We start from the raw sequence: 12,876 nt of genomic DNA, 5'->3' as shown, positions 1-12,876 counted from the left end.
GGTCCAAGTGTCCTCTCAGCCTCCTCATAAACACCTGCCCAAGATCCTGCCCCTTCAGTGCCTTCATCTCCACACCCAGAGCAGAAGGGATTAACACGCTGAGCTCCTGGGTGTACACAGGGGTTTTCAAGGAAGGACAAGATAGAGCTTCCAAAGAATTTCAGAGTAAGACATTCACCCCCCCCAACCACAAACTATAAGCAGCTTTGTACAAACGCGGGGGGAAATCTGCATACCCCATCTTCAGAGGCTACTCTGTATGAAAGCAGCATTCTCTTTTAATATAAAATCATATCAACAAAATACAACTTATCAAAGCTACATCGTTTAGAATATGTACAATTTCAAACATAATATTACAACTTTAAGGAAGATAAAATATACTTTTCAATATGCTACACAGCATGTATCTCAAAGTCAGTGTTTTAAAAGAGAGCAACACAGGTGAAATTCAACTATAAACGTTAACTTCTTGGCAGTTCTGTAGCTAGAATGAGATTTGTGGCATGATCAGCCCAGGATGGATGCCTTAGTCTTCACAGACTCATTCAACAAAAACAAAACCCAGAAAGAAATGCTTTTGTAAAGACCACTTCAAAAGGTTTAGAACACTGCGATTTAACCTGCACCGCGGACCGCACCCATCACCACCAGACTGCGAGTGCTCAAGTACAAGGGGAAGAGTGGGGTGGTTTAATGGGAGTGGGGGAAGTTTAATGCTGAAACAAAGAATCACACAGAATCCTAGGAATGACAAAGGATGTGAAGAGCCATGACTCGTTTCATGATCACTGAGCCAAGTGAAGATCAAATTCCTGGGTATGGTGGGGGGGCACCAAGGAGAGGAGTGTGGATTCCTGGGAGACAAGTATGAGCAGACCTCTGCCTGCGCAGGGAGGACTCGCATCGCAGGGCAGACGATGGCTTGTGGAACAGGACTGGTTCCATCAAGAGAGTGAACCACAGTGCTTTTGGAAAGCAGTGTGGAAAAATGTGGGGAGCACAGATTATGACTCCAGATAAACTGAGTTCCAATCAAGCTCTATGGCTCAATGCATGTCTTGGGGATTTTAACAATTTGTTGTGAGGGCTAAAAGAGATAACAGTGACAAGCACCCAGCACAGTGCCTGGTACACAGCAGTTACTCAACAAACGTTAATGCTATCTCCCATGCTCTATACTATGTCTTCTTATCTCCTGGTGAAAAGACATTAGGTAGAACTGATTTGGTGATTGTGCAGGGCATAAAATTTCAGAGCAACTTACACTTAGGGAGAACCCATAACTCCTAAACATAAGGAAATTTTATATATATATATATATATTTATATATTTATATATCTCAATATATAAAGGCATTTTTATAAATAAAATACAATAAAAATGATAACACTTAAAACAGCATTACTTATAAATAAAGAAGTCCACAATGAGATTGTCCTAAAGGTAAAGCCATTTTTTCTTCCTCATGGACAAACCCCATATTCAAATTCAATCTTTAAAAGCAGTTTATGACCTAAGGCTCATGCTAATACACCTGCTTCCTGAATCAAAAATGACTATCTATGGACATTACTTCCCCAGTTTTCTTTCCCCAACTCCCTCTGTGACAGCATTCCTGTAACTTGATTAGAAAACACAGAGTATGTTTTCATATTCTGTGTACTAGGACATTGTCCCTCGCTAGTCACAGAAAGGACGGATGCAACTATCAGCTCCAAAGCTGATTGTATCTAAGCAACATGAAGAACAAATCTAGTATACAACAGGTGTGGACATCTGAAATGTAGAACTTGCTTCTATAGTACCCCTAATATCTAACTGTGGAATTGTATTTGCTACATTCTACTGGAAGTAACTCTTACATGGTGACCCAGCTTAAAAAAGCACATTTCCACTAGCAGTTCTATTATAAAACACACAGACATATGTAAGGGAATACTGATGCAATTATATAGAAAACTGGTTAACATCGTATTGTATTCTATGCCACTGCAATTTCTGCCGGGATTGCCTGACCCTACATAAGCAGATTAAGTTTTTGTTTCTTTCCCCAAAGGGATGTACAAAACAAAAAGAAGCAGTGATCCATCAAAGCTTGACTCAAGCTGTGAAATCCATTTATTGTGTGCGCTTGTGTCTTTAACATGGAGGAGAACGGCCTTCCGAAGGCAGCTGCAAAGGTCCTTGTACACAGAGGCAGCAATGACGTCTGCGCCCTGCTGACCACAGTTGCAGTGTCTGTTTACAATGATGACATTCTGGAAAAAAAGTCAAGAAGTTAAAAAAAGCACCTTTTCTTCCCAATTAAGTCTTTTCTGACACGCACATCTTTCTGACCGTGGCACACTGGCAGTGAGAAGTGGCTGCGCAGCAGGGCGGTGCCACAGCGCGGCTGTGCTCGGCGGGACAGGTGGGCGAGCTTCTGGCAAGACGGCTCCCTGGAGCCGTCCCCTTTTTCTTAAAATGTGTATCTTTCTCTTCAAGCCACCACTTAAAGTCTCACTTTGTTTTTACCCTTAGTAACGGTCTAAAGGAGCCCCACGGTGGCTATTTTATAAGTTAATGTAATTTGAAAGTGATGGGACATTAAAACATTATTTTTCCTCTCTGGCCTTGGTTCCCTTTCTGCATACTGCAATAGTTCACTAAATCTTTCACACAACTGTGTCCAGGATGCTGCTTATAACTAGTGCCTAGAAGACTGAACATTTCCTGTACCCATGTACTGATAGAAAATCACTATCAATTTTGTGAAAGGCACTCATAAAATACCAGCCAGATCTGCTACGATGAACATTAGGTCACAACTGTGGTTGCTTTCAAAATGTTCTCAGAAAGTCTGATAATACAGTACTGGAAGACAGTTTTCTATCTGAAAACCTGTGTGCTGGCAAACTTCAAATGGCCCCTGCAACTCCCTCCTGGCTTGTCTTCCAGCCGCCGAGACCCTGTGCATGAGGAGCGCCTGCTGTCACCGAGGGTTGTAGAAAGCATGAAATCATTCCACTGTGCTCCAGATGATTGGAAACTATACAAAACAAGGTTGTTTCCTACTGGGGGGGGGGAGAAATAGGGAAGAAACATTTTAAGGCATAAATAATATAAAAGGACACACATTTTAAGATACATTCAGATGACATTACTACTACAAAAAAAATAAATAATGATTTTCTCTGATTTGAATTAGATCCTTCACATAGTTCATTCCCAGAGCTGTTTCGTGCAGTTACTGGCTGGACACGGAAACATGACTAGTCATTTGCACGTCAGGTTTCCTGGCGTCACTGCAGGGTCCCTGACGAGCTGTCTAAAGGAATGCCAGGGGGGCGCCGTGCTGTCTTCTCAGTACAGTCCTCTAAGACAGGGGGCAAAATAAGAGCATTCCAACCTAGAGCTTTGTTCTCCGTTTCTAAACTGATACAGCTGTCTCCTGAAAAACAGAAAGGTTTGAGAACATTATAAAATGATAAAGGCTGATTTTTACAAAGCAGTTTAATATTACTTAGAGCAATAAAGAAAGAATAATAAGTAAAAGTAGAACCTAGTTATGTTTGGTTTGAATTTAAGGAAGAGGGTGTGTAAAAGGATTAAAATAAAGTTGAGCTCTCACGAATAGTTATATAATTCATCTGAGGATTAAGACAAACCCCTTAAAAGCCCCAAAATAACCACCTCTAAGAAAGGCTACAACTCCAGAACAAAAGTAAAAGAAAATGAGGCCCATGCTCACAAAATGTGTTCTTCCAGCATGCCTTCTGTTCAGGTATAGCCTGAAGCAAGGCCTGTTTGGATATATTTTTCAAAATGTAATGGGATTAACAGCCTGAGATGAAGGATGTGAGTAATAACAGAATTTCAAAGAATCCGTTTTCTAGTCCCATCTTTTCTTAGAGTATCCAACATTGCCCCCACCCCCACTCCAGTCTCTTAAGAAATATGTAAACTAATCACAGAGGGGACCCTCTGAGAGCATCACCCTCCCTTATGTATTTCTTAGCTAACTGAAGACTATCTAGAAACTTGAGGTTTGTTATGCCACCCCCGTACCTCTGCTGAACTCTGCTGTATCTTCTGTGTAATCAGAGTTGATGTCATTTATGTTGTCCTGACAGCAAGTGTGCTGAACAGGTATTGACGGCACATTGTCCCTGATGCTCTCCTCAGGCAAAGTGCCACAAGCAGGGACAGTGGGAGCCAGACACACAGACATCTGCATGTGGCTGAGGGGCTTCATTTCCAAGCCATCCCGAAGATAAGGTGCTACCACAGGGACTACAGGAAGAAGGCTGCCACTGGAAGTGCCGTTGGTTTTGGTGAAACACCTGCAGAATTTAAACCAAAAGAAACAGAATTGTGTCTAGAGGAATCAAAAATTAAAATAGGCTTTGTTTGGGAAATTTAATTTGGTATTTTGTATTCAGAGACTCTTAAGAAAGAATTCTTAAGTTATTTTTTTTAAGTTATTCTTAAAAATAACTAAATGATTCACTATGATGTGAAATACAAAGGACTTAAAAATTCTAGTAAAAGTGGAAGACAACAGGAGAATGCACCTAAAGGCAAACCACTTAAGAATAGGACCTTATAACTTGTGTATATTGATTTTATAACCTGAAACTTTACCAAATTCGGTTATCAAGTCTAGGAGTCTCTTGGAAGAGCCCATGGGGTTGTCTAGGTATAATATCATATCATCGGCCAAGAGCAAGAGTTTGATTTCATCTGCCCCAACTTGGATGCCCTTAATACCCCTCTCCTGTCTGATTGCTATCGCTAGGACTTCAAGTACTATGATGAATAGGAGAGGAGATACCGGGCACCCTTGTCTAGTTCCGGATCGAAGGGGGAAAGATTTCAATTTTTCTCCATTTATAATGATATTAGCAGTGGGTTTGTCATAGATGGATTTAATAAGTTTAAGGTATGAGCCATCTATGCCTTTTTTGTTAAGAGTTTTTATCATAAAGGTGTGTTGGACTTTGTCAAATGCTTTTTCTGCACCTATTGACAGAATCATATGGTCTTTGTTCTTGATTTTATTTATGAAGTGAATTGCATTTATAGACTTGCGTATGTTGAACCATCCTTACATCTCTGGAATAAAGCCCACCTGGTCATGGTGAATTATTTTTTTGATGTGCTGCTGAATTCTATTTGCTAAAATTTTATTTAGGATTTTTGCATCTGTATTCATGAGGGATATTGGTCTGTACTTTTCTTTTTTTGTTGTGTCCTTTCCTGGCTTTGGTATCAAGGTGATATTGGCTTCGTAGAATGAGTTAGGAAGGATACCATCCTTCTCAATGGTGTGGAATAGTTTCTGTAGTATAGGTATGAGTTCATCTTTGTATGTTTGGTAGAACTCTGAAGTGTAACCATCTGGCCCAGGACTTTTCCCTTTGGGCAGGTTTTTTTTTGGGGGGGGCAGGTTTTTAATTACTGCTTCAATTTCTGAGCTTGAGATTGGTCTGTTTAGGAATTCTATTCATATATGCCAAGAACCATCAAGCAGAAACTCAAATAAAAAACGCAATACCCTTTACTATAGCCCCAAAGAAAATTAAATATCTAGGAGTATACCTAATGAAAGATACAAAAGATTTATACAAGGAGAACTATGAAACACTAAAAAAAGAAATAGCAGAAGATTTAAACAGATGGAAAAATCTACCTTGTTCATGGATTGGTAGAATCACTATAGTTAAAATGTCAATATTACCTAAAGTGATCTACAGAATCAATGCAATCCCCATCAAAATACCATCAGCATTATTTATAAATCTAGAAAAAATAATTCTTCACTTCGTATGGAACCAGAAAAAACCTCGTATAGCCAAAGCAATCTTAAATAAAAAGAACAAACTAGGAGGCATCAGTCTTCCTGACCTCAAGCTGTACTATAAAGCAATAATAGTTAAATCAGCTTGGTACTGGCACAAGAACAGAAGCATAGATATCTGGAATAGATCTGAGATACCAGGGATGAAACCATCAGTATACGGTAATCTAATCTTTGATAAAGCTGACAAAAATATACATTGGGGAGAAGAATCTCTCTTAAATAAATGGTGCTTGGAAAATTGGCTAGCTACATGCAGAAGAGCAAATCAGGATCCCTACCTCTCACCTCTCACAAAAATTCAATCAAGATGGATAACAGACTTAAACTTAAAGCATGAAACCTGAAGAATCCTAGAAGAAGATGTTGGGAAAACCCTATCAGACATTGGCCTAGGCAAAGAATTTTTGAGGAAGACCCCCAAGGCAATGACTGTAGCATCAAAAATAAACAAATGGGATCTGATCAAATTAAAAAGTTCCTGCACAGCCAAGGACACCATCAGTAGAGCAAATAGACAACCCACAGAGTGGGAGAAAATATTTTCTCTCTACACCTCTGATAAAGGTCTAATAACAAGAATCTATCTAGAACTTAAAAGAATTAACAAGAAAAAGACAAACAATCCCATCAAGAAATGGGCGACAGAAATGAAAAGAAACTTCTCCAAAGAAGACAGAATAATGGCATGCAAACATATAAAGAAATGCTTAACTTCTCTAATTATTAGAGAAATGCAAATCAAAACCTCAATGAAGGCTTACCAAACCCAGCTCCTCCCAGGCTCTCTCCTAGACCAGCCCTCACTGAGGGGGAGAAAAGGACACACCTGGAAGTCCCAGGGCCCCTGCGACCACCTGAGGCACTAGAGTGCCGCTCTACAGGAACAAGAGCTGATAACAGGACACAAAAACAACAGCGTAGCCTGTTCCTCTAAGCAAGAGCCATCTACTGACAGGGAGGACATCCTGCACAGCCTTTTCACGGCACCCACTGACTCATTATACAGGCAGTGGTCGAATCTCACCCACAGACATCACCTACTGACTCAGAAACTAAACAAGGCGTGTGACTACCCAAACGAAAACCTTAAAAAAATAAACAACAAGTGATCGACATGGGAAGAAATCAGCGAAGGAACTCAGAAAATATGAAGAACCAAACGGAAAACACACCCCGAAAGAGGAGCACCAGCGCCCTAGAAACAGACAGCAACCCAAATCAGGCAACAAAAATGACAGAAGAGGAATTTCGAATGTGGATCATCAGAAAATTCAACGACCTGCAAGAACAACTCATTAACCAACACAAAGAAACCACAAAAAGCCTCCAGGACCTGGGGAAAAAGTTCAATAAAGAAATAGACACAATGAAGAAAAGTTTAACAGAACTCCTGGAAATGAAGAATCAGTTGAGGAAACTACAAAATACAGTGGAAAGTCTCAAGAACAGGGTAGATCACACAGATGAAAGAATCTCAGAGATTGAGGATAACACCCTCCAAATGAATAAAACAGTCAAAGAGATAGAGCAGAGAAACAAGAGAAAAGAGCAAAGCCTACAAGAGATGTGGGATTATCTGAAGAAACCTAATGTGAGGGTCATAGGGTTACCAGAAGGGGAAGAAGACAACACTGAAGGGTTGGACAAGCTATTTGAAGATATAATAGAGGAAAATTTCCCAGGCCTTGCTCAAAATCTCGATATACAAGTTCAACAAGCTCAGAGGACCCTTGGGAGATTCAATGCAAACAGGAAGACTTCACGACATGCAGTCATCAGACTGATCAAAATGTCAACTAAAGAGGCCCTTCTAAGAGCTGTAAGACTAAAGAAGCAAGTAACATACAAGGGAAAGCCAATTCGAATAACACCAGACTTCTCTACTGAGATTTTACAAGCAAGGAGAGACTGAGGCCCCATTCTCACTCTTCTGAACAAAACAATGCCCAGCCTAGAATCTTATTCTCTGCAAAACTAAGCTTCATATATGAAAGAGAAATAAAGACATTCTCAGACAAGCAAAGTCTCAGAGAATTCACCAAGACAAGACCAGCCCTACAAGTACTCAAAACAGTGTTACGCACGGAACACCATAAAAAAAAACTCACGAATATAAAAACAACCAAACCCCAAAGATTAAAGGCCAGATAATATAATGGCTCAAAAGAGAAATCAAACCAATAACATCCAACCCAACAGAATGAACAATAACCTACGTTACCTATCAGTTCTCTCAATAAATGTGAATGGCTTAAACTCTCCACTCAAGAGACATAGGTTGGCTGAATGGATAAGAAAATACAGGCCAAGTATATGCTGTCTTCAGGAAACACATCTAACCTGCCAGGATGCATACAGATTAAAAGTAAAAGGGTGGAGAACAGTATTCCAGGCAAATGGAAGCCAAAAGAGAGCTGGCCTGGCAGTTCTAATTTCAGGCGATTTAATTTTTAAACCAACAAAAGTAGTGAAAGACAAAGAGGGTCATTAGATAATGGTGAAGGGCACACTTCAACAAGAAGAGATAACAATTTTAAATATATATGCACCCAACTTAGTGCACCCAGTTTCATAAGGCAAACATTACTGGATCTAAGCAAATGGATTAATAGCAACTCCATACTCACCGGAGATTTCAACACCCCACTGACGGCATAAGACAGATCCTCCAAACAAAGATTAATAAATAAATAATGGAGTTAAACAAAACTCTGGAACAATTGGGTCTGACTGACATTTACAGAACATTCTACCCAAAATCCACGGAATATACGTTCTTCTCATCAGATCACGGGACATTCTCTAAGATTGACCATATTCTAGGACACAAAGTAAATCTCAAGAAATTTAAAAAAATAGAAATCATACCATGTACCTTCTGTGATCACAGTGGAATAAAAGTAGAAATGAACCCTAACGGAAACTCACATTTCTACACAAAAACGTGGAAATTAAACAACCTCCTACTAAATGATTACTTCATAAATGAAGAAATCAAGATGGAAATAAAAAAATTCTATGAACAAAATGACAATGGAGAGACAAGCTATCAAATCCTCTGGGACACAGATAAAACGGTTCTGAGAGGAAAGTTTACCTCCATAAATGCCTATAACCAAAAGACAAAAAGATCACAAATAGACAATCTAATGAAACGACTCAAAGAGCTGGAAAAATAAGAGCGGACCAACCCGAAACCCAACAGAAGAAGTGAAATTAACAGGATCAAATCAGAACTAAACGAAATTGAAAACAGGGAAGCTATTCAGGAGATTAATAAAACAAAAAGTTGGTTCTTTGAAAAATATAAACAAAATTCACACGCCATTGGCTAAGCTAATGAAAAGCAGAAAAGAGAAATCTCTAATAAGCTCCATCAGGAACAATAAAGGAGATATCACAACTGATCCCAAAGAGATACAAGATATAATCTATGAATACTACAAAAATCTTTATGCACACAAACTGGAAAATGTGGAGGAAATGGACAAATTTCTAGAAACACACAGCCTCCCTAGGCTCAACCAGGAAGAATTAGATTTCCTAAATAGACCAATCTCAAGAGCTAAAATAGAAATAGCAATTAAAAATCTCCATAAAAAGAGAAGTCCCAGTCCAGATGGCTTCACACCTGAATTTTACCACACTTACAAAGAAGAACTAGTACCTATCTTGCAGAAACTATTCCACAACATCGAGAAGAAGGGAAACCTCCCGACACCTTTTATGAAGTGAATATTACTCTGATACCAAAACCAGGAAAGGATGCAACAAAAAAAGAAAACTACAGACCAATATCTCTAATGAATATAGATGCAAAAATTTTCAACAAAATCATAGCTAACCAAATCCAGACACTTATGAAAAAAAATAATCCATCACAACCAAGTGGGCTTCATCCCAGGGATGCAGGGATGGTTCAATATACTTAAATCTATAAATGCAATTCACCACATAAACAGAAGCAAAAACAAAGACCACATGATTCTTTCAATAGATGCAGAAAAAGCTTTTGACAAAATTCAACACCCTTTCATGATACGAACACTTAAGAAAATAGGCATAGAAGGGACATACCTAAAAATGCCATATATGACAGACCCATAGCCAACATCATACTGAATGGGGAAAAATTGAAAGCATTCCCACCTAGAACTGGAACCAGACAAGGCTGCTCATTATCTCCACTTCTATTCAACATAGTGCTGGCAGTCCTGGCTACAGCAATCAGACAGGAAAGTGGAACTAAAGGTATCCAAATAGGGGCAGAAGAGATCAAACTTTCACTGTTTGCTGATGATATGATATTATATCTAGAAATCACCAAAGATTCAACCAAGAAACTCCTGGAACTGATAAATGAATTGAGTAAAGTCTCAGGATACAAAATCAATACACAGAAATCATAGGCATTCATATACGCCAACAACAATCTAATTGAGAACCAAATCAAAGACTCAATTCCCTTCACAATAGCAACAAAGAAATTAAAGTACCTAGGAATATACTTAACCAAGGAGGTAAGAGACCTCTGCAGGGAGAACTATGAAACACTGAGGAAGGAAATAGCAGAGGATGTAAACAGATGGAAATCCATACCATGCTCGTGGATTTGCAGACTCAACATCATTAAAATGTCTATATTACCTAAACTGATCTACAGATTCACTGCAATACCTATTAAAATCCCAACAGCATTCTTCACAGATATAGACAAAATAATTTTACGCTTCGTATGGAACCAAAGAAGACCCCAAATATCAAAAGCAATTCTAGGCAACAAAACCAAAATGAGAGGTATTAATATGCCAGATATCACACTATACTACAAATCTGTAGTAATTAAATCAATATGATATTGGCACAAAAATAGGAATATTGACCAGTGGAACAGATCTGAGGATGCTGATATAAAACCATCCTCATATAGTCATCTAATCTTTGACAAAGCAGACAAAAACATACGCTGGGGAAAAGAATCTCTTTTCAATAAATGGTGCTGGGAAAACTGGATAGCCACCTGTAGAAGGCTAAAACGGGACCCACACCTTTCACCTCTCACAAAAACCAACTCACGCTGGATAACAGACTTAAACCTAAGGTATGAAACTATTAGAATTCTAGAGGAAAATGTTGGAAACACTCTCCTAGACTCGGCCTAGGTAAAGAGTTTATGAAGAAGTCCCCAAAGGCAATCACAGCAGCCACAAAAATAAATAAATGGGACATGATCAAACTACAAAGCTTCTGCACAGCCAAAGAAACAGTCATCAAAGTAAACAGACAACCTACAGAATGGGAGAAAATTTTTGCATCCTACGCATCCGATAAGGGGCTGATAATTAGAATATACTTAGAACTCATGAAAATCAGCAAGAAAAAATCAAATAACCTTATTAAAAAGTAGGCAAAGGACTTGAACAGAAACTTTTCTAAAGAAGACAGAAGAATGGCCAACAAACATATGAAACAATGCTCAACATCTCTAATCATCAGGGAAATGCAAATCAAAACCACAATGAGATATCACTTAACTCTAGTGAGAATGGCCTTTATCAAAAAGACCCCAAACAACAAATGCTGGCGTGGATGCGGAGAGAAAGGAACACTCCTACACTGCTGGTGGGACTGCAAACTAGTTCAACCTCTGAGGAAAGCAATATGGAGATACCTTAAAGTGATACAAGTGAATGTACCATTTGATCCAGCAATCCCATTGCTGGGCATCTACCCAAAGGATCCAATGACACTCTACAAAAAAGACACCTGCACTTGAATGTTTATAGCAGCACAATTCATAATTGCAGGGCTGTGGAAACAGCCCAAGTGCCCATCAATCCAAGAATGGATTAATAAAATGTGGTATATGTATACCATGGAGTACTATGGCTCTAAGAAACAACGGTGATATAGCACATCTTATATTTTCCTGGTTAGAGCTGGAACCCATACTACTAAGTGAAGTATCCCAAGAATGGAAAAACAAGCACCACATATACTCACCAGTAATTGGTATTAACCGAGCAGCACCTACATGGACACATAGGTACTACAGTAATAGGGTATTGGGCAGGTGGTAGGGGGGAGGGGGGCGGGTATATACATATATAATGAGTTCTCACTCATTATGTGCACCATCTGGGGGATGGTCATGCTGGAGACTCAAACTTGTGGGGAGAGGGGGGAATGGGCATTTATTGAAACCTTAAAATCTGTACCCCCATAATATGCTGAAATAAAAAAAAATTAAAAAAAAAAAAAACCACAATGAGATACCACCTAACCCCAGTGAGAATGGCCTATATCAAGAAATCCCAAAACAACAAATGCTGGGAGGTTGCGGAGAGACAGGAACACTCCTACACTGCTGGTGGGACTGCAAATTAGTGCAACCTTTGTGGAAAAGAATCTGGAGATACCTCAAACAGCTAGAAATAGAAATTCCATTCGACCCTGCAATAGCATTGTTGGGCATCTACCCAAAAGAGCCCAAGACATTGTATTATAAAGACATCTGCACCCGAATGTTTATGGCAGCACAATTCACTATTGCACGGTCATGGAAACTACCCAAGTGCTCGTCAATTCATGAGTGGATAACTAAAATGTGGTATATCCTCACAATGGAATATTACTCAATCCTAAGAAATGACGGTGAGCTAGCACTGTTTATGCTATCCTGGATTAAGCTTAAGCCCGTTATCCAAAGTGAGGCGACACAAGACATGGAAAATGGGCCCTACATTTACTCGCCATCAAATTGGTACTGACTGATTAAAGCTATGGTTTTCAAATGGTGGCAGTGCTCACCAGGGTTTCGGGGGGGGGGGGGACCCAATCTTAGGGAGGTGGCAAGTATTTTGGAAGGGAAGGGCATAACTCTATCCCTTCTTAGGGAGAGGAAAAGATATACAATGTAACCAAAACGTCAAAAAAAACATCAAAACTAAACTTTTTATCGGGTGGTGGGCAGGGGGGAGGGGGGAGGAGGAAAGGGGTGTATGCTTCCATAACGTGTGTGACGCACACC

The 12,876-nt window shown here is 39.4% G+C and overlaps 1 protein-coding gene across 5 annotated transcripts in view; it reads right to left on the bottom strand.

Moving 5' to 3' along the window:
- Positions 1-260: 260 nt before the first annotated feature.
- Positions 261-12,876, bottom strand: part of CDON (cell adhesion associated, oncogene regulated) — a 114,564-nt gene continuing 101,948 nt past the window's right edge. For 2 of the 5 annotated variants that reach the window (XR_012919022.1, XR_012919023.1), the window contains one exon: positions 4,239-4,326. Coding sequence is in view for 3 of the 5 variants with exons in the window: in XM_012772348.3 (XP_012627802.2) it covers positions 2,035-2,262; positions 2,885-3,057; positions 3,393-3,434; positions 4,052-4,326 (718 nt within the window). In the remaining 2 variants the exon portion in view is untranslated. Of the gene's footprint in view, positions 2,263-2,884; positions 3,435-4,051; positions 4,327-12,876 lie in introns of those variants that run through there. The other 3 variants (XM_012772349.3, XM_012772348.3, XM_012772351.3) reach the window with 3 other exon arrangements.

Source organism: Microcebus murinus, chromosome 4 (genome assembly GCF_040939455.1).
Source record: "Microcebus murinus isolate Inina chromosome 4, M.murinus_Inina_mat1.0, whole genome shotgun sequence".
NCBI classification, from domain to species: domain Eukaryota; kingdom Metazoa; phylum Chordata; class Mammalia; order Primates; family Cheirogaleidae; genus Microcebus; species Microcebus murinus.
The sequence above is the reverse complement of the archived record's forward strand: the minus strand, read 5'-3'. Positions and strand labels throughout refer to the sequence as shown.